The sequence below is a fragment of the Artemia sp. Qi Xiang Cuo genome, chromosome 11 (genome assembly GCF_049724085.1).
Source record: "Artemia sp. Qi Xiang Cuo chromosome 11, ASM4972408v1, whole genome shotgun sequence".
Taxonomy (NCBI): domain Eukaryota; kingdom Metazoa; phylum Arthropoda; class Branchiopoda; order Anostraca; family Artemiidae; genus Artemia; species Artemia sp. Qi Xiang Cuo.
This window is the reverse complement of record NC_142804.1, coordinates 60,662,986-60,685,548: the sequence shown is the minus strand read 5'-3', so window position 1 is coordinate 60,685,548 and position 22,563 is coordinate 60,662,986. Positions and strand designations below refer to the sequence as shown.

Sequence of the window (22,563 nt, the reverse complement as noted above, 5' to 3'; positions counted from 1 at the left end):
CAAGAGAATGTAACTGTGACAAGGTAAACCATGACAAAACACTACTGAAATATTCCAACTCTTGCATTTCAACGAAGGAAATCGAAAATGAACTTTGAAAAATCAATGGAATGTAACTCTGACATGGTAAACCACGACAAAACACTACTGATATAATCCCACTTTTGCATTTCAATGAAAGAAATTCAAAATGAACTTTGAAAAATCAAATGAATGTAGGTATGAGAAGGTAAACCATAACGAAACACTAGTGAAATATTCAAACTCTTGCATTTCGATAAATTAAATTCAAAATGAACTTTGAAAAATCAAGAGAATGCAACTGAGATATGGTAAACCATGCCAAAGCACTACTGAAATAGTCCAACTCTTATTTCAAGTTGAAAGAAATCCAAATGAACTTTGAAAAATCAAGAGAATGTAACTGTGACACTGTAAACCACATCAAAACAATACTGAAATATTCCAACTCTTGCATTTCAACGAAAGAAATCCAAAATGATCTTTGAAAAATCAAGAGAATGTAAGTGTGGTAAGGTAAACCACGAGAAAACACTACTGAAATATTCCAACTCTTGCATTTCAATGAAAGAAATCCAAAATGAACTTTGAAAAATCAAGAGAATGTAACTGTGACAAGGTAAACCACAACCAAACACTACTGAAATATTCCAACTCTTGCATTTTAATGAAAAAAATTCAAAATGAACTTTGAAAGATCAAGAGAATGTAATTGTGATAAGGTAAACCACGACAAAACACTACTGAAATAATTCAAATCTTGCATTTCAACAACAGAAATTCAAAATGAAATTTGAAATTTTGATAGAATGTAAGTGTGACTAGGTAAACCAAAACAAAACACTACTAAAATAATCCAACCCTTGCATTTCAATGAAAGAAATTCAAAATGAACTTTGAAAAAACAAGAAAATGTAACTGTGACAAGGTAAACCACAACCAAACATTACTGAAAGTGAACTTGCTCTGAAATGCCCTTTGAAAAGAACATAGCATAACATAACATAACATAGCATAACATAACATAGCATAACATAACATAGCATAACATAGCATAACATAACATAACATAGCATAACATAACATAACATAACATAGCTTAACATAACATAACATAACCTAACATAACATAACCTTACACAACATAACATAACATAACATAACCTACCCTCACATTTGAAATTACTAGGAAACCGGGGAACCTTTGGGGGCCAGGGGTCTTCCTTCGGGGTTGGGGTATGGGAATCGGTGCCCTTTGGGTCGGGGTAGAGGACCTCACGACACTGTTCAAATACAACTTGTTTACTATAACGATCACTGAGTTTCACCCTCAAATTCTCTTCTAAAACCTTTTCTAAAATCATCTTTTAAAATATCTCTAACTGTTTCGCCGAAATAATTCCCTAAAATGTCTAAAACGGTTTCGCCCAAATAATCTCTAAACATAATTTCAGTGAGTTCCTTTTGTTTTTGATATCTCTGTGCTTTCACATTTGAAATTACTAGGAAACCCTTTCGCGCGCTAATCACTTTATCGCCAAGATCAAAACATTCACCCGGAAACAATTCTCTTGATTAATTAACTTCCCCGGAAACAATTCTGACAGCTGATGTCAAGATTGATTGATTATGCAATCTTTCTCCATCAAAGTGAGAAAAATACTGTTTTTCCATTCTCACTGACAAAAACCATAAAACAGACAATAATTGCTGTTGACATCCATGAAAAACATCAAATAAATTGACCAACACACATAACCGTCCAAGAAACATCCATAAAAGTGAGAGAATTCCTGTTTTTTCAAGTGAGAAAAATTCTGTTTTTTCATTCTCACTGACAAAAACCATAAACCACGTGGCTCTGTTCGGACTGGGACCCCCCTTTCTACTAACATTAGGCAAAGTTCATAACTTGCAGCCTTTCCCCACGGGACTGTGGGAGATTAAGTCATCCTCAAAAACATAGTTATTACATTTTTCGACCAAGCTGAACAAAATGGCTATTTCAAAATTTTGATCGGGTTACTTTGGGAAAAAATGAGCGTTGGAGGGGGCCTAGTTACCCTCCATTTTTTGGTCACTTAAAAAGGGCACTAGAACTTTTAATTTCCGTTTGAATGAGCTCTTCCGCAATATTCTAGGACCTTTGAATCGATACCATCACCCCTGAAAAAAAAACACGCATCCGTTATCTTCCTTCTGCCAAAAAATACAAAATTTCACATTTTTGCAGATAGGAGCTTGAAAGCTCTACAATAGGGTTCTCTGATGCACTAAATCTGTTGGTGTGATTTTCATTAAGGTTCTATGACTTTTAAGGGGTTGTGTTTCACTCTTTTCGAAAATAAGGCAAATTGTTTCAGGCGCGTATCAAAATTATTGGTATCAAAATTCCTTTTTTAGAGTTTCGGTTACTATTGAGCCTGGTCGCTTCTTACTTACAGTTCGTTACCAAGAACTGTTTGATCAATCGCCTTTTTCATTTCGAATTTTTAGGTGAAATAAGCTATGTAGAATTAAAACCAGTGACCAGTGTTAATGTACGTCTTTGTGGGATAGGTTAGAAACCCTATTTCAGAGAACTTTGGATTTTTACCCATTTTAGTGTCCCTACAGTGTTTCAATGACCCACTTGTAATGAGGAAAAAAAAGAAACAGTAGACACATATGGGAAGTCATAGAACATTAATGAAAATTACACCATCAGATTCAGCGTATCAAAGATCCCCACTGTAGAGGTTTCAAGCTTCTATTTGCAAAAATGTGGAATTTTGTATTTTTTGCAAGAAGAAAGATCAAGGATGTGTGTTTATTTGTTTTTTGTTTTTGTTTTTTTTTTCCCCAGGGGTGATGGTATCGACCCAGTGGTCCTAGAATACCGTGGGAGGGGTCATTCGAACGTAAATTAAAAGTTCTAGTGCCCTTTTTAAGTGACCAAAAAATGGAGGGCAACTTGGCCCCCGCACACGCTTATTTTTCCCAAAGTCACCACCCAATCAAAATTTTGAGATAGCCATTTTGTTCAGCATGGTCGATAAATATAATAACTATGTCATTGAAGATGACTTAATCCCTCAGTCCCCGGGGGAAGGGCTGCAAGTTATGAACTTTGCGCAATATTTACATATAGCATTGGTTATTGGGAAGTATACAGACGTTTCAGGCGGAATTTTTTTTCTGGTTGTGGGGGGGGGGGGGTGTCTTTGATTACGTGGGAGTATCTTTCCATGGAGGAATTTTCTTGGGGGAATGAACATTGCTGTGAAGGGGGCGCCGGATTTCCCAGCGTTATTTTAAAAAAGGATCAGAAATTAAGTTGCAACGGAAAATTTTTTCACTGAAAACTTTTCAACGTTAAAACTTATAACGACCAGAATCTATTACGTATATGATTGGGTTCACACCCTAGTCAATACCTCACTTTTTACGCTAAAGTATTTTTAGTACTTTCATAAAAGCTATTTATTATAATTAACGGCCTTTGTGATTAAGTGGTCATTCTTAAAGAATAGGAAAAAAATTCGAACTTTAGCGTAAAGAGCGGGGTATTGACTAAGTGGGTGAACCCCCCTAATATACGTAATAATAATTTATGAATATAGAAGTTCGTTACCTAAGTTAATTCGTAAGTTACGTATATTTATTACTAACAAAAATGTCCGTAAATAAAATTAAACAATAAAATTACAAAAAAGTAAAATTAATATGCAAATTTCGTTTTAATTATTCATGTACAGTGAGCCAAAATCAAAACCTGCATTAATTTAAACTTTCATAAATTAAATAAAAAAGCCAAGTTTTTTATTAACTGAAAGTAAGGAGCGACATTAAAACTTAAAACGAACAGAAATTATTCCGTATATGAAAGGGGCTGTCCCCTCCTCAACGCCTCGCTCTTTATGCTAAAGTTTTTTATTGTTTTAAAAATAGAGTTGTGAGAAAGAGTCAAACATTAGCGTAAAGAGCGATCCGTTGAGGAGGGGACAACCCCTTTCATATACGGAATGATTTATATTCGTTTTAAGTTTTAATAATGACTCCTTGCTTTCACTTAAAAAAAACTTGTTTTTTTTTTATTTAATTCACTATTCAAAGCTGCATCAGTTGTATTAAAACTTTTGAACAAAAACAAGTTATATTAAAATATTATTAAGTTATATATTAAGTTATATATTATACAAGTTATATATTAAGTTATATTAAAGTTTAGTTAGTATCTGACTTAGGTAAGCTGTAGGCCATACGTAGCTTCATAATGCAAGAAAGTGATTATCGTAAGTATAATGAGTTAAGTTAAGAAGTTTGAAGTAAGATAATAACTACGGTCGCAATCTTTTTTTTTGAGACCTATCTTTTTGCTGCAGAATTTTTTAAGCCTGTAAGACTTTGGTATCCTTCCAATAGCTCTCAATTTTTCTTCAAAATATTTCTTACTACTGTATGTTCCTAGACTAGAGACCACACCCGTTTCAAATTTAAGCCCGACCATAGAAAAAACTATTTCTTATTTCGGAGCTATTACTTATTGGAACTATTAACTATTTCTTATTTCTCATTATTTCCCGGAAATCCAAGCAGGCTGAAAATTTCCCCTGGACCATTCCCCCGGAGCATCTCCACATGGAAAATAGAACAGGTAAAGAGAAAGTAAGACGAATAAAAAGAATTTCATATAGGAATTCTGTCAAATCTTCCCAGCGTAAAGTTTCCCCTGGAAATTTTATTCCCGAAAAATTCCTTCCACACGGAAAATTATCCTCATGAAAACCAACCCAAAGCAAAAAATACTCCCCCTCCGAAAAATGTCTGTATACTTTCTAATAACAACTATACGTAAACAATGGGCAAATTTATAACTTAAAGAACTATCCCTAGGAGCTGTAGGGGGGGGGGGTCATGCTATCTCCAAACGCATAGTCTTAGGACATGAACAAATTAAAAGTTGTGTCATTGTTTAACTATTTTGAAAAAAATTGGCCATCATGAAATTTTGATCGCACGAGTTTTTTTTTGGAGGTGGGGGGGGGGGGAGAGGACCTTTAGTGATCTAAAGGATTGCCCTCCATTCCTTTAGGTCACTTAAATTTTAATTCGAGTTCAAACGAGCCAGCTCCCAATGTTCTAGGACCATTAGTTCGACACAAGCACCCTTGGGAAAAAAGAAACAAAAAAACAAATAAAGCAGCATCCGCGATCTTTCTTCTGACAAAAATACAAAATTCAGCATTTTTGCAGATATGAGCTTGAAACCTCCCTAGCAGGGTTCTCTGATGCGCTGAATCTGACGGTGGGATTTTCTTTAAGATTGTCTGACTTTTGGGGGGTGTTTCCCCCCTTTTCGAAAATTTAAGGGGTTACGCTAAACTTAAGGAATCTGAATATATTTAGAATCAGTATAATAACCCAATTCTTTTGATATATTTATTGACATCAAAAATCTGTTTTTTTAGAGTTTCTATTAGGCCTACTATTGAGCCGTGTCGCTCCTTACTTACATTTTATTACCACGAACTGTTTGATATGACTTTACTTTTTTTTGAAAAATTCACTTTTGTAAAAGGTCTTTTTTCAGATTAATCACAGAGAAACAGAAAATTTATTTGTAAAACATGTTTTGTTAAAAAATAAAGCAAAAACTGATTTCTATACTCTATTTATCAGGTTACAATTACAAAAAAAAGCAAAAAAAAAAACAGGTTTTGTTTCCTTTTCACCTGCTTAAAATTTAACATGATAGTATCAAGTAAATGTAACAACAGGTAAAAAAGGGTAGGTTATTTAGTCTCTTTTTCTGACATACTCCTTAGGAGCATCGTGACTGGGTGAAGAAAAATTGTCACTCAAATAAACCAATGGAATTTAATAATATTTTTTAACACGCAAGAACAGGACAGTAACATCTCTTTTTCTCTTTGGTTTTATTGTCAATTTATCTGAAGGGAAGAGGGCTTGAAAACAATCTGAATAATGAACTATCTTTCTCATACTATGGGAAGCTCACTCGATCCGTATCATGATTTAGTATCGACATGCACTTCATGTGGAATTCCTTTAGAACGATAAACCTTTCAAATGAAAAAGAATTATTTTTGTAAGTGATCAGTATCACGCTTCTGGTAGAAGAGACGCTCTTCTTTTTTGTTATCAAAGACACTTTTCTTTTTTTAGATTTTTCTTTTTTTTCATTTTTTTTAATCTTTTCTTTTTTGTTGAGCATCTCAGAACAGATGCTATCCCTAAGCAAATTCTTTTTCCAAGAAGGAGGAAACATCAATGTAAGAAATCGTCGTGAATTTAAATCAAATAATTTATAGAAACATACATTTCAAATAAAAAAAAAATAAATGAAAAAAATATAATTAAAAGTGAAAATTATGTTTTTAAACATTTGTCAATTTCTTCTGGGAAAGAAAATTTTAGCCAGAAAGCCAACGCTACTGCTCTGACTAAGATTCAAAATTTGTAGCTAAAACTGACACTAACAATTAATAAGAAAATGTTGAATTTATTTTTCAAGTAAAACAAAAATGGCAAATTATGCCATAGAGCATGTTCAGAGTTGAAACAAATTCTACAGAAAGTATAATTCCGCCAAAAAACAGATAACCCCTTCAGTTTTTAAGAAACCCCACGAAAAACCATCACAGTTTTAATATTTTTTAAGTGTAGGTGTATGTTGCAAACTAAAATAATTCAAACAGTTTGAGCTGTGCCAGCTTTTTCAGCACCGTGCCAGCAATTCCAGCTCTGCCAGCAAATTTCAACAGATGTGCCAAAATATACCACATCTATTGAAATGTGTAATATTTTGATTAGACAGCTCGGTGGCATTATTCCTCTGGCTTAACGCTCCTAAAAAGCATTTCGGTATCTTGTTTTCTTCTGATTTAAAAATTGTTTAAAAACAAATTGTAAGTTCTATTTCTGAATCAAAGATCCAAAAAATTATTTTGAAGGATTCCTTATTTTTCAAGATGGATATTCTAAATGAAATTTAAAAGTCCCAAAATTTAAAAGAAAATTAACTTGAAATTTTGAAACTTTTAAAACTTGAAGTTTTGACCGTCTCTATGAAATTTATTTTGATTAGAATTTACTTTGAAAGTTAACACTTTGATAGCCGTCATCATTGACACAATTGTGAGACAGTCAAACTTTAGCGTAAAGAGCGAGGCGTTGAGGAGGGGACAGCCCCTTTCATATACGGAATAAAGAGCGAGGCGTTGAGGAGGGGACAGCCCCTTTCATGTACGGAATAATTTCTGTTCGTTTTAAGTTTTAATGTCGCTCCTTACTTTCAGTTTAAAAAACTTGTTTTTTTTATTTAATTTCATATAGAGTTGTACGGTAGTATTGGGCAACTGATATGAAAGCTAAAATGCGCTCAACAAAATTGTGCCAGCAATTCCAGCTCTGCCAGCAAATTTCAACAGATATATCAAAATGTACCACATCTATTGAAATTTGTAATATTTTGATTAGACAGTTCGGTGGCATTATTCCTCTAGCTTAACGCTCCTGAAAAGTACTTTGGTATCTTGTTTTCTTCTGATTTAAAAATTCTTTAAAAACAAATTTTGAATGCAAGTTCTATTTTTGAATCAAATATCCAAAAATTTACTTCGAAAGAATTCCTTATTTTTCAAGATGGATATAAATTTAAAAGTCCCAAAATTTCAAAAAAAAAAACAGAATTTTTCAAACTTTTAAAACTTGAAATTTTGACTGCCTCTTTGAAATTTATTTTGATCAAGATTTGCTTTGAAAGTTAAAACTTTGATAGTCGTCATCTTTGACATAATGCAGTGTTTTCATATGGAGTTTTACAGTAATATTGGGCAACTGATATGTAAGCTAAAATGTGCTCACAAAATTGTGCGTATGCTTTGGATGGGTTGATTAATTTTGTCCATCCAGTTTATTAAATGTATACTGCCTGAAACCTCATGCTGAAAATATAGTCCAAATTTTCCTGAGGATTTGAACGTGACTTAGTAATAACGTATATTGATAAATTAGCACTCCAGCAAAAGTATCCGGCGAAAGTAACAAAGACAGTGAAATTGAAATATGATTATTTGAATTGATTAAGTGGAATTTAATAACTATTCATTTTTTTTCGAAAATTAGAAAAAAATCAGGAACTGAATTTTTAATCAAAAGACCTCGATGAGCAGTTCTGTATTATTTGATAACAGCAGGTGCTAAATTAAAAAAAAAGAAATGTGGGTAACAAATCAACTAAAATATGCTAAAACAAATGAAATCAAACAGCTTAAGAAGGTCTAGCTTTCCTTTGAAAGAATATTTGTCATTGGAAATCAGAAGATTGTTAATGTTTCAACTCTTACGAACAGAAAACCTTGTCAAATTTAACTAATTAATTTTGCTTATTCATTTTCACAGTTCAGCGTGGCAACACTGACAAAAACATGGTACTGCACTGAAACTTCATAATGATTACACGACTAAAAGAAAAATATTAAAAAATCGCAGTTTTCAGGCATGAAAAGACCTAACTGGGTTGAGTTGTTATTTTTATTCTATATGGATGCCATTGGTATTTTAAGCCAAGTCTGAAGGGGTGCAGGAACGCCCCATACGACTGTAACGGTCACAGCCCTGGGAAAATGACTTGTGTATGTGTCGTGGGTAAACTCAGCACGAGGAATAGAATGGTGCAGTCAGAATTGTCCTATCTTGTATTGTTACGAAGATCAAAAGAGACGTACGCAACTAAATGGCATATGTCTCTTTTTTATCAGGTCTTGTTGCAACTCAGAATAACACAAAAGGATTGTCATGTGAAGCAATGACAGGGTACCCGGAATTTTTCTCCTTCTTTGGTCAACGAAAAAGGAGACATACGCCATAAAATAGAAAGTTTTTAGTTCGCTCGAATAGGCTACTCAAATCGGCTACTTGAATTTAATTTATGCCACTGAAAAGAGCATAAAAAGTTGGTTTAAAATATGTTCTCTTTATCTTCATTAAAGGGTTTGATTTAAAGCTTTGAACCTTCTAAGCCCAAGCGTTTTTGCTGCTCCGTTTTGCGAGATTTTCGGGGAAACTCCCGAAATTCGAGGATAGTGGAACCATTGAACGGATCGAAACTGATGGGTCAAAAGTAATGGAAGAAAGATGTGATGTCGAACTCTCAGCTGTCATTCTTGGGAGACATCTGACAGTTTACAATTTGCCACGGAATTCCTGTGCTCTTTTAAGATTACTTTTCTGTGAATAGGCAGCGCGGAAGCGGAGTGCACTTGGCACTTAGACGGCATTTAGACGATGAATCACATCCATCCAGTTTTGTTAACAAAAAAAAATCACTCATTGATAATTTATTGCACCCCCTGGTGTTTTGCACCACTAGGCCCGGGCCTAGTGGGCCTATTGGTAAACCTGGGCCTTTCCATTAGCCTCATACTTCAGAGTGACCACAGCCGACAAACCTGTGTCTGTTTTTTGGATCTCCTGAAAGATTACAAAAATGATGTACGTCGGCCTTTTAATTATCACAGCCGATTTTACCGTGTTGTATTTGCTGCTTTACGGTAGATTTATATGACACCAGAACTAAAAATTTGTGGAAAAAACTAGAAACGATATTGGTCTGTATTGGGTGAACTTAGTATATTTTTCAATCCGTTTGACCGGATACGTTTTAAATAAAATTAGTCTCCATTTTATGCCAAAGTCAAACCGCAAGGTTGCATAAGCTCTTTTCCTTCGTAAACCAATTGTTAGAAATGTGTTTTACGAGGGCCTACATATGGAATTTCAATAAATCTCTCAACAACAAAAGCATCATCTTTCAAAGTGTAAATTATATCAGGCTAATAGTAGAACTCATCTAGAAAAGAAATAATCTTTCAAAGAGGAAGAGAAAGTCAACGGAAAAAATCGTCATAAATAATTTAGTAAATGAAAAAAATGACAAATGGTAAGTAGAGATCAAATTGTTCGAGATAAAATTAATTGTTAGGTAAGAACTAACAGGATCTTGTTAGGGGTTTTAAAGGAGTTTTTACAATTAATGCCTTAATGCTACAAATTCTTGTAATTAGACACATTTAACTTACATTTCTGATTTTGGTCGGCTCTGAGTTTTGGGGGAATTTTCGATTTTCAATAAAGGTGATTCCGTTTGGCTTTAGGACATCTCTTAAAGAAGAAATATACTCTCCGTACTTCTGTCCATCTTCTGTCATAGACACGATTCTTTTCCATCCCAGTTGAAGGAACAGCTGGGTGTAGACATATCTTAAAAAAGAAAAATGGTCATAATTTCATTATTATCCTCTTTCCCTAAAATAGTTTCAGCTAGACCAGGGACGTCACATCCATTCTTTGTAAGGGTAGGGGCAGACATAAAGGAAGAATTCTGTTTCAGTGTGAGGTCAAATTCCAAAAGGGCTGGGGGGGGGGGAAATTCCAAATATCTATAAGTATGCAATTTATAGAGGAAGTACAAAAAAAACTACCAAACACTTAGCACTATCGAGGTTTCAGGAAAGCTTTATGGACTCGAAATCCAATCCCAATCTTGCATATCTACCAGAGTAAGGTGTTATATTATTTTCTGTGGTAAAAAAAAAAAACTGTAAATGGTTAGGGTTGTAACTAGCTGATACTTTAATAAAAAGTGTTGTTTTTGTTATTTTTTACTAGATAAATTATAAACAGCAGAATAATATCAGTTTCTCAGAATTGCCATATTTAACAGAAATTCCTTATTGGCGTTAGAAAAAAATGATGTGGCTTCAGTGACTATGTTTCAAGAGCTTTAGATTTGCACAGAAGGGAGAATGAGTTCTCACTAGTATCATGGCCAAACATAAAAAGACAGACTATTCTTTTATAATTCCATGAAAAAATCCATCCTTTAGTTTCATCGGTTCATGTCTGTGACGTATTTTTTCAGCCACTCATATTGCTCCTAAACTTCTAGAAAGCCAAATAACTCCACCTTCAAAATATGATTGGTTCTCCTATGTTAAGTTTTAAGTCAGTACAAAAAAAATATAAAATGTCTCTTAGTCACGAGATTTATTAAAGGAAGCCCCTCTGTCTCTTTGTGCTTTTGCCTCCAGCAATCTAAGGATATGATTGAGTTGCTTGTAAGAGGCAGTAGAGGCAATAATTGACAAAATTAAAACTCTCAAAATATGAATCGTCATTTACTATTCAACTGTGAACAGTCATAGCGTCAAAGGGAATGGTGTTCTGGCAAAATTTTCAAATAGCAGTAACGCGGAAGGATTACATACAATGAAAAAATCCATCCTTTAGTTTCATTGGTTCATGTCTGTGACGTATTTTTTTAAGCCACTCATATTGCTCCTAAATTTCTAGAAACCCAAATAACTCCACCTCAAAATATGATTGGTTCTCCTGTGTGAAATTTTAAGTGAGTAAAAAAAAAAAAAATGAAACGTCTTTTAGTCACGAGACTTATTACAGGAAGCCCCTCTGTCTCTTTGTGCTTTTGCCTCCAGCAATCTAAGGTTGTGATGGAATTGCTTGTAAGAGGCAGTAGAGGCTATCATTGACAAAAATACTCTCTACTTTGATTACCGGAAATAAAAGGAAAAGAAACTCAAAATATGAATCGTCATTTACTATTCAACTGTGAAAAGTCAGATTGTCAAAGGGAATGTTGGCCCCGCCACTCGGCACATCGTAGGCTTCTATATATAGATTCTCACTGTCGCTTGTCTTCTAAACGCAGACAATTTCAGCCTTTTTCTGATGTCATGACGTCCAAATTGACCTTAAATTAGAAGTTATGCCTTTGTAAAATTACAGTTTTTTTATTGGACCTTTAACTTTTGCCTCGGCTAGTCTTTTGTCATTATAAAACACATATCGCCGAACCTTTGTTTCTTTCAATTGTTCAGGTGGTGGGACAAAAACTCCTTTTTCTTCCAACGATTTATCTAGTCCAGGTTTTTGATTTTACATGGTATGGAAGGCATTGAAGACCACCTTTGTTTATTTTAATTGTTCAGGTGGTGGGGCAAAATCTATTTCTTTTGCCTTGGCTTGTCTTTTGTCTTTATGAAAGACATATCGCCGAACCTTTGTTTCTTTTAATTGTTCAGCTGGTGGGACAAAAACTTCTTTTTCTCCCAACGATTTATCCAGTTCTTATTTTTGATTTCCAAAAGTATGGTAGATTTTGCTGACTTTATCCATGTCGAAATCCTAAACCCAATCATCATAGCTATGATTTTCAATTTGTTTAGTTTGTTACACCTCGGCTTATCTTTCTTCACTATAAAATACATATCGCCGAACCTTTGTTATTTTTAACAAAAATATGGGGCAAAAGGCATATATATATATAGATTCTTACTGTCGCTTGTATTCTAAACACAGACAATTTGAGCCTTTTCTTGATGTCATGACGTCCAAATGGACCTTAAATTAGAAGTGGTGCCTTTATAAAATTACATTTTTTTTTATCGGACCTTTAACTTTTGCCTCGGTTCGTCTTTTGTAATTATGAAAGACATATAGCCGAATTTTTGTTTATTTTAATCATTAAGATGGTGGCACAAAAACTTGTTCTTTTGCCTTGGCTTGTCTTTTGTCATCATGAAAGACATATCGCGAAACCTTTGTTTCTTTTAATTGTTCAGATGGTGGGATAACAATCTCTTTTTCTTTCAACGATTTATCCAGTCCATATTTTTGATTTTCAAAGGTAGTGTAGGTATTGATGATATTATCCATGTCAAAATCCAAAACTCAATCATCATCGCTATCATTATCGATTTTTTGCTTCGTTACACCTTGGCTTATCTTTCGTCATTATGAAATACGTATCGCCGAACCTTTGTTTTTTAAAAAAGGTATGGCAGGAATTGATGACCTTATCCATGTCAAAATCCCAAACCCAATCATCATCACTATCATTTTCATTTTCGACACGTTAGTTCAGGTGTTGGTTCTAAAGAATCATCATTTATAGTAAATACAACTGCAAATTTTCGGTTTTTGGGTCTTCCAACAGACATTACATTATATGAATAACTGTTGCTTTTGAAACTCCACAACCTTGTTTATGCTATGCATGACATCACATAGGAAAATATTTATATGATGCCATATATGATGTCATAAGAAATTCTTATATTATGTACTAACATGGTACATGACGTTATTTGCTAAAGCCAAAATTCAGGCTCTTGACGATTTTTTTCCAAACTTCTGACCTATCTAGATCGTTTTTTCTATGCGAAAATATCCCTTGATACCAATTTTCTCGAAGTAACATGGAGCCATTTTCGAGAAATAGAATAAATATATACATACATAATGATTACTCAAATATAAACATAGAATATATATATATATATATATATATATATATATATATATATATATATATATATATATATATATATATATATATATATATATATATATATGTATATATATATATATATATATATATATATATATATATATATATATATATATATATATATATATATATATATATATATATATATATATATATATATATATATATATATATATATATATATATATATATATATATATACATAGGCTATATATATTGTTATGAAAATTATGTTTTTAGAGTTTTGGTTACTATGTGTTGCTCCTTTTTGGCGGCTCATTACCCGGAACTGTTGGATTCCAAAATTATATATTCCAAATATTAAAATTCATTACCGACAATTTTACTGTAGCCATTTTATTTAATTTTATCCACAATAAGTTAAAAACAAAAGAAAATTACCATGACCTTAGAAAAGAGGAAACTCAATCTTAAGGGGGGGGACTTTGTTGCAGATCACAGCATCAAATTCGATAATTCCCAAGATTAAAAATTCAATCCAATTTCATGATATCTGATTCATTATTTTCCTCATTCCGAAGATTCAAGCCAATATGCGGGTAAAAGCGGATATATATATATATATATATATATATATATATATATATATATATATATATATATATATATATATATATATATATATATATATATATATATATATATATATATATATTTATTCGTTTCTTTTGATTTTTATCGGGGGTTATCATTACGAACCAGTGGTCGAGCCCAGTGGCTGTAAAGTATTTGCAAAAGGAGCCATTGAACAGAAATTAATGTTTTGGTATCCTTTTTAAGTAAGAAAAGCGATCATGCCACAGCGGTGCTGATTTCTGCCTTTCTGTGCCACATTAGAACTATTTAGGCATGGCCATTTTGGTACCACAGTAGTATCTAAGAATATTATGAGATAACCAGTCGGCTTAGAACCTTTGAACAGCTATTCACATAGTCTTCCAGATTCAGAGGCTACGCTGCCACACAGTCGTGTGTTCGTCCTAAACATATTATTATTCTTACAATGGGCTGTTTGAGAGTTGTGTTTCTGAAACAAAACTCTGTTATGAAATAAGTAAATTTTCCATTTCCAAAGTCTTTGGATCAAATTAGCTTTTTACTCCCCTTACACTTTCAAAACATGCCCAAAGCGCAATTTGAGTCTTTTTACGACTTTCATCGTCTTTCAACAACATCATGTTTGTTGATATAGTATTCATTGAGTCCATAAAATTTAATAGCTTTCCAATATACTGGAGATCAAAGACCGTAGGAAACTAATGACAGCTGAAATCCGATCAGATTCCAGGAGAAAAATCCCAAGCTTCATTTAACTGACTTCTCAGATCATTGACTTGACAATTTTGTTTGAATTTTTAATCCTTTTTTTCAACTAAACACATCTATACTTATCACTCTCTAGCGTACACGACTGAGGAGAGTTGTCCAATTTGTTGCTTTCTTTAGGCGTCAATCAATGCTTTTCATTATCTCCGCTTAACCTTCACATAAGGCTCACAGCTCTTCATTGAACACTTTACTGGTATGCTCCTGTTTCTTAGTTTTCTTTTTCTTTTCATTTCTTATTCGTATCAAACCTTCCTCCTCCTTTGCTTCTCTTTTCATATTTTGCTCATCTCTTTGAAGTTCTTACGTTTTCAGTTTTCTCTTACTTTTAAGGCTTTTTGTCGTACTATATATATTTCTTTAAATTATATTTCTTAAACTATTACGATAAACCATAAACATATATCCATAAACCATATTCATAAACCATAAACTATTTCCATAAACATAAGATCGAAGCACCCTGTTCCACCTGAAGAACACATTGGAAAACAACATTAAGCCACCGACACCACATCCTTTTCTAGGACCACCCTGGGAATATCTGATTACCTGAAGTCTACTCTTTAGATGTCATTAAATAAGGAAAACAAGTTTTTTAACTGAAAGCAAGGAGCGACACTAAAACTTAAAACTAACAGAAATTATTCTGTATATGAAAGGGGCTGTCCCCTCCTCAACACCTTGCTCTTTACGCTAAAGTTTTTACTGCTTTAAAAATAGCGTTGTGAGAAAGAGTCTAACTTTAGCGTAAAGAGCGAGGCGTTGAGGAGGGGACAGCCCCTTTCATATAGGGAATAATTTCTGTTCTTTTTTAATAATAAAAAAAGAACAGCTGTTTTAACAGCTTTTCTTTTTCGTTTATCTTCCTCTTTTTTAAGATGTTGCACCCTGTCATGTATACTGGGCGAGTTATACGCTGTAATTCATCAAGCTTGCATAAGGAAACCCTCTTGAAATCATCCCAAATTCACTAATCCATCTTTTTTTATATCTTTGTTGATACAATACGCGCATACAATACGACCCCGACTGCACAGGCGACTCTAAAACCTATTAGAGGACCTGGGCATAGCCCGATTTCGTTCTTGCCACCTCAAGATGTCGAACAACCGAGAATGAAATAAAAAGAACAAACTTTTCATTCAAATGCAAAAGCACAATGCATTTGAACAAAATGGAAAACCAACTGAATTACAAACTTTGAACTAGTCACTTAGAAACATTGTTTCGAGTGTCCCATCAGTTGTTCTTGCACATTGACTACAGTATCAAAGCTAAAATACAAATTTATTTGGTTTTTGGGATGGGAACTGTATACCTCTCGTTGGGGAGGTTTTCCACCATGGTGATTTCAATGGTGTACTTTCTATTTTGATCCAATCCTATTTTTGACAGTCTTCGGGTTTATTTTCAACAATAAGGGAAATTTGTTTTTGTGCTAAGATTAACATTACTGTTTAATGGAGGTAATAAACAACATCGCTGAATCAGCATCATATAATTTTTTGCATAGAACGGTTTTTCTAAAAACCCATCTTTTTTTGTTTTCAGTTCCTATAGGCCGAGATTTGCTCTTTACTAGGTTGCAGCTACTGATGCATCCATGGAGTCTAAAATTCGTTGAAAACAAACACTGATCAAACAGTTCGTGGTAACGACCTGTAAATAAGGAGCGACCCGGCTCAATGGTAACCGAAACTCTAAAAAACGGAATATTGATACCAATAGCTACATCAAAAGAATCAGATTTTAATTCTGATTTCGAATATATAAGTTTCATCAAGTTTAATCTTACCTATCAAAAGTTGAGCGCCTGAGAAACTTTGGCTGATTTTCAAAAAAAGGGGGAAAGATCCCCTAAAAATTTTAGAACCTTAATCAAAATCACACCATCATATTCAGCGTATCAGAGAACCCTACTGTAGATGTTTCCAGCACCTATCTACATAAATGTATAATTTTCCATTTTTTGCCATAAGATAGATCAGGGTTGTGTTTTTATTTGTTTTTTTGTTTTTTTTTTCTTTTCCCCAGGGGTAATCGTATTCACCCAGCGGCCCTAGAATATCGTGGGAGGGCTCATTGGAACGGAAATTAAAAGTTCTAGTGCCCTTTTTAAGTGACCAAAACAAATGGAGGGCAATTAGGCCCCCTCCCACGCTCTGTTTTTTCCCAAAGTCACCCGATCAAAATTTTGAGATAGCCATTTTGTTCAACATGGTCGAAAATATTATAACTATGTCTTTTAGGATGACTTAATCCCTCGAAGCCCGCAGGAGGAGGGCTGAAAGTTATGAACTTTACCCAATGTTAACATATAGTATTGGTTATTGGAACCCGGCTCAATGGTAACCGAAACTCTAGAAAACGGTATTATGATACAAATTGATACATCAAAAGAATTGGATGTTAATGCTGATTTCAAATATATAAGTTTCATCAAGTTTAATCCTAACCATCCAAAGTTACGCGCCTGCGGAAATTTGGCTGATTTTCGAAAAAAGGGGGAAAGACCCCCTAAAAGCAATAGAACCTTAATGAAAATCCCACCATCATATTCCGCGTATCAGAGAACCCAACTGTACAGTTTCAAGCTCCTATCTACAAAAATGTGGAATTTTGCATTTTTTGCCAGAAGAAAGATCACGGGAGTAGAGTAGCACCTTATACTTCTGGGCCTTTACGTTCCTTCCTATGATATTCTGGTCCTTTATGTTCCTTCATATGATATTCTGGGCCTTTACGTTCCTTCCTATGCTATTATGGGCCTTTATGTTCCTTCCTATGCTATTTTGGGGCTTTACGTTACTTCATATTCTATTCTGGGTCTTTACGTTCCTTCCTATGCTACTCTGGGCCTTTACGTTCCTTCCTATGCTATTCTGGGCCTTTACGTTCCTTCCTATGCTATTTGGGGCCTTTACGTTCCTTCCTATGCTATTCTGGGCCTTTACGTTCCTTCCGGTTTTTCTGGTAGGTAATTCCATTCTACAGGGGCATTACACCCTTTCAAAGAGATTTACGCAATTTCTAGTTCAAGGTATATACATGTTTTTTTTTACCATATTTTGAATTTGAGGACGCCCCCCGTACCAACAGGTTTTTCTGGTAGAACCTTATACTTTGCGTACGCCCCCGTACCAAACAGGTTTTTCTGGTAGTCCTATTCTACAGGTCATTACACTCTTTGCCAAGAGATTTACGCAATTAATTAAACTTGTATTATAAAACCAGCGCATCTTGTTTCAAGTTTTAACGGACAAGTTTTTGAAAAGCAGACAGTTTTTTTTTTCTTGTTTAGCATTTGCAAAAAAGGGGTAATTAGTGAGTGGAAAATTTTTTAATGCATTTACAATCGGAGATGTTTGATTAACCTTTGCAAAAAAAGGGGTAATGGGATTTGTGAATTAGAGGAGATGCCATTATTATGTACTGTATAATACACAAGTGATGTTTTGGAGCGTATTGTCAATTTAACGAGAAAATGACTGAAAAGTGTTTTGAGGGAGCGGGGTTGCATGGAGGGTTGAGTTGCATGTGAGTTCAGTTAAAGGGGCGACAGTTCCACGGGGGTTGCGGTTATACCGGGGTCCAGGTCCACGGGGGTTCCGGTGCCCGGGGGTTGAGTTAAATGGGGATTGAGTTCCACGAGAGTAGTGCTTTGTCGTGGTTTAGCTTGTCACAGTTTTAAAAGAGCTTTACGGGGTTTGAGAGACTCAGTTGCCTGATTCCGTGTAGTTTTTCTTTACTTGGTGGTCATTTGTTGCATCTTTTAAAAGAGCTTTAAGGGGTTTGAGAGACTCAGTTGCCGGATTCCGAGTAGTTTTTCTTTACTTGGCGGTCATTAAAAACGAAATTTTTGTGTTAAATAAGTAGTTTTTGTATCTTTTAAAATAGCTTTACGGGGTTTGAGAGACTCAGTTGCCTGATTCTGTGTGGTTTTCTTTACTTGGTGGTCATTAAAATCGAAATTTTTGTGTTAAATAAGTAGTATTTGTATCTTTTAAAAGAGCTTTACGGGGATTGAGAGACTCAGTTGCCGGATTCCGGGTGGTTTTTCTTTACTTGGTGGTCATTAAAAACGAAATTTTTGTGTTAAATAAGTAGTTTTTGTATATTTTAAAAGAGCTTTAAGGGGTTTGAGAGACTCATTTGCCTGATTCCGTGTGGTTTGTCTTCTTTTTAGTAAAGACACTCGATATCCTAAAAGTGTTTAATTCAAACCTTTTTAAAACTTCGAAATTTTTCAGCTTTATTTATTTTTTTCTTTTTGTACATAACTTAAAATGTCAAAATATGCTTACAGCTCTAACAATTGCGCTCTGTGATTGGTCAGAGACACGATGTGACTTTCTCACTGGTATTCTATGACCGGTTATTGACACTACCTAATCTATTGCATGTATTAAATCAGTATTTTTTACGCAGTGGAACGATAAACACATAAGTCATATCTTTAAAAAAAAGTGAAGATGGAGCATTTTAAGAAAGTGTGTTTACATAACAAGGTTATTTCAGCATTGAATGCTGACAAAGAGAAGTATTTAAACTTTGAAACAAGTACAGGTGGTAGCACTATTGGAAATGTATGCATGCATTGTCATTACAGTAAGGAATTAAATTTCTTTGGAATAACTAAAAAATTCAACTCTTATGTTGGTGGTTATTCGAGATTGAGATCTCCAGAGATGATTGTACTCACAGAGAATGACAACATAAAAATAATCGTTGATGATATAGGACAACTCCTTGCTACTGTTGCAGGTAACACATTACCAACTGATACATCCAATCGTCACCTTTCGGGTATTAGCATTCAACGGAAGATCAATAAAAGAAAGGCCTACTCTTCTACTAATATCGTAAACCATATCTTGTCTACGTGCCGAAACTGTTACCTGTGTAAAAACAATGTCATAATAGACAGTGAAATTGCCAGAAAAATAAAAAGGGCATTGTCAGAAAATATTGCGATGGAATATAAAGATGAATCGATGAAAAACAAAGCACCAGCAAACGTTACTGCCATTGATCAAACAGTCGTTGAACCAAATAATACCAAAGACGAAAAGCATATTGAGTCTGTTGATGAGACACCAGTAAAAATTGTGTATGACTCAAAATGGAATAATGATTATTCTACTGATTACGAACTAAGAAAAGACAATAGCTATAATATCAAGAGAGAAAATGGTGAACTATTTTATGGAACATATTCAAAATGTCCAAAGTTAATCATTGATATTAATAATGTATTGTAATATATTTTTTGTATTAATATTCTACATAGCATTATTTCATTAAAAATATATTATGCATTACATTGTTATGTGTTCATTATTTTTAGAGTAAGCTAGCATATCAAACGTTTAGAATGTCTAATAAAACTTAGGAGATGTAAGAAAAGGAATTTGCATACATCTATTGTCAGACAAATGGGAACAAATTCTTTCTTGAATTCACCTCCTGGATAAATAAAAAAAGACATTTCATTCAAGAAATTATGACGAAACTCTAAGTAAGCAACAAACTCTTTCTTGAAGTTACCTCATGGATACACAATGCAGAAATTTCATTTAAGGAATTATCAAAAATTGTAAGTAAGTAACAAATTCTTTCAAAAATATGTTAATACGTTTAAGCAATAAATATCTTTAAGCTTAACCCGTCTTTATTCTTTAGAATAGTTTTAATCATTTCATTAAATTATGAAGAAATTGTAAGTAAGTAACAATAGCTTTCTTGAACTCACTTCCTGCACACAATACAGATATTTAATTCAAGAAATGCTAAAAAAATCGCAAGTAAGTAATACAGTCTATATTGTTTTCACCTATTAGATGCAGAATACAGAAATTTCATTCTAGAAATTATTAATTAATAGTATATATGTAACACACACATGTTACCTTAAGGTTACAAAATGCAGAAATTTCATCTATGAAATTATCAAAAATTTTAAGTAAGTATTAAATACTTTCTTGAATTCGCCCCCTGGCTAAATAAAAAAGACAATTCATTAAAGAAATTATGAAAAAATTGTATGTAAGTAGCAAATTCTTTCTTGAATTCACCTGCTGGATAAACAAAAAAGACATTTCGTTCAAGAAATTATGAAAAAATTCCAAGTAAGTAACAAACTCTTTATTGTTTTCATGACTTAGATACACGATTTAGAAATTTCATTAAAGAAATTATGAAAAAATTCTCAGTAAGTAACAATTTCTTTATTGAAGTCAAATCTTGGATACACAATAAGGAAATTTCATTTAAGAAATTATGAAAAAAAAACAATTTCTTTCTTGAAGTCAACTCTTGGATACACAATACGGAAATTTTCATTCAAGAAATTATGAAAACATTTGTAAGTAAGTAACAATCTCTTTTTGTTTTCACCTCTTGGATATACAGTACAGATAATTCATTCAAGAAATTATGAAAAAATCTAAAGTAAGTAACTTTTTTTTCTCTTTATCAAAAACAATTTTCACTTATCTACACGATGTAGAAATTTAATTCAAGAAATTAGGAAAAAATACTCAGTAAGTAACAATTTCTTTCTTGAAGTCAACTCATGGATACACAATACGGAAATTTCATTCAAGAATTTCATGACTTAGATACACGATGTAGAAATTTTATTCAAGAAATTATGAAAAAATTCTCATTAAGTAACAATTTCTTTCTTGAACTCATCTCTTGAATACACAATACGGAAATTTAATTCAAGAAATTATGAAAATATTTGTAAGCAAGTAAAAAACTCTTTATTGATTTCACCTCTTGGATATACAGTACAGATACTTCATTCAAGAAATTATGAAAAAATCGCAAGTAAGTAACTTTCTTTTTCTATATCACAAACAATTTTCACTTAGCTAAATGACGTAGAAATTTAATTCAAGAAATTATTTAAAAATTCTCAGTAAGTAACAATTTCTTTCTTGAATTCAACTCTTGGATACTCAATACGGAAATTTCATTCAAGAAATTATGAAAAAATTGTAACTAAGTAGAAAATTCTTTCTTGAATTTACCTGTTGGACAAACAAAAAAGACATTTCGTTCAAGAAATTACGAAAAAATTCTAAGTAAGTAACTAACTATATATTGTTTTCACGAGTTAGATATATGACATAGAAATTAAATTCAAGAGATTACGGAAATATTCTCGGTCTAAGTAGCAAATTCTTTCCTGAAATCACCTGTTGAATAAAAAAAAAAGACATTTTCTTAAAGTAATTATGACAAAATTCTAAGTAAGTAACAAACTTTATTGTTTTCACGAGTTAGATATACGACGTAGAAATTAAATTCAAGAAACTATGAAAAAATTCTCAGTCTAAGTAGCAAATTCCTTCTTGAATTCACCTGTTGGATAAACAAAAAAAAACAAAAAAGATTTCGTTCAAGAAATTATGACAAAATTCTAAGTAAGTAACAAACTTTGGAAATTTCATTCAAGAGATTATGAAAAAATTGTAACTAAGTAGCAAATTCTTTCTTGAATTTACCTGTTGGAGAAACAAAAAAGACATTTCGTTCAAGAAATTATGACAAAATTCTAAGTAAGTAACAAACTCTTTATTGTTTTCACGAGTTAGATATACAACGTAGAAATTAAATTCAAGAAATTATGGAAAAATTCTCAGTCTAAGTAGCAAATTTTTTCTTTAATTCACCTGTTGGATAAACAAAAAAAACATTTCTTTCAAGAAATTATGACAAAATTCTAAGTAAGTAACAGACTTTATTGTTTTCACGAGTTAGATATACGAAGTAGAAATTAAATTCAAGAGATTATGAAAAAATTCTCA

At 33.0% G+C, this 22,563-nt stretch overlaps 1 protein-coding gene across 1 annotated transcript in view; it reads right to left on the bottom strand.

Annotated features, from left to right (window-relative positions):
* LOC148947203 (uncharacterized) overlaps positions 1-22,563 on the bottom strand; it is a 180,266-nt gene that overhangs the window by 119,986 nt on the left and 37,717 nt on the right. The window contains exon 3 of the mRNA XM_089096533.1: positions 10,107-10,287. Within this exon, the coding sequence (XP_088952659.1) occupies positions 10,107-10,287 (181 nt within the window). The remainder of the gene's footprint in view (positions 1-10,106; positions 10,288-22,563) is intronic.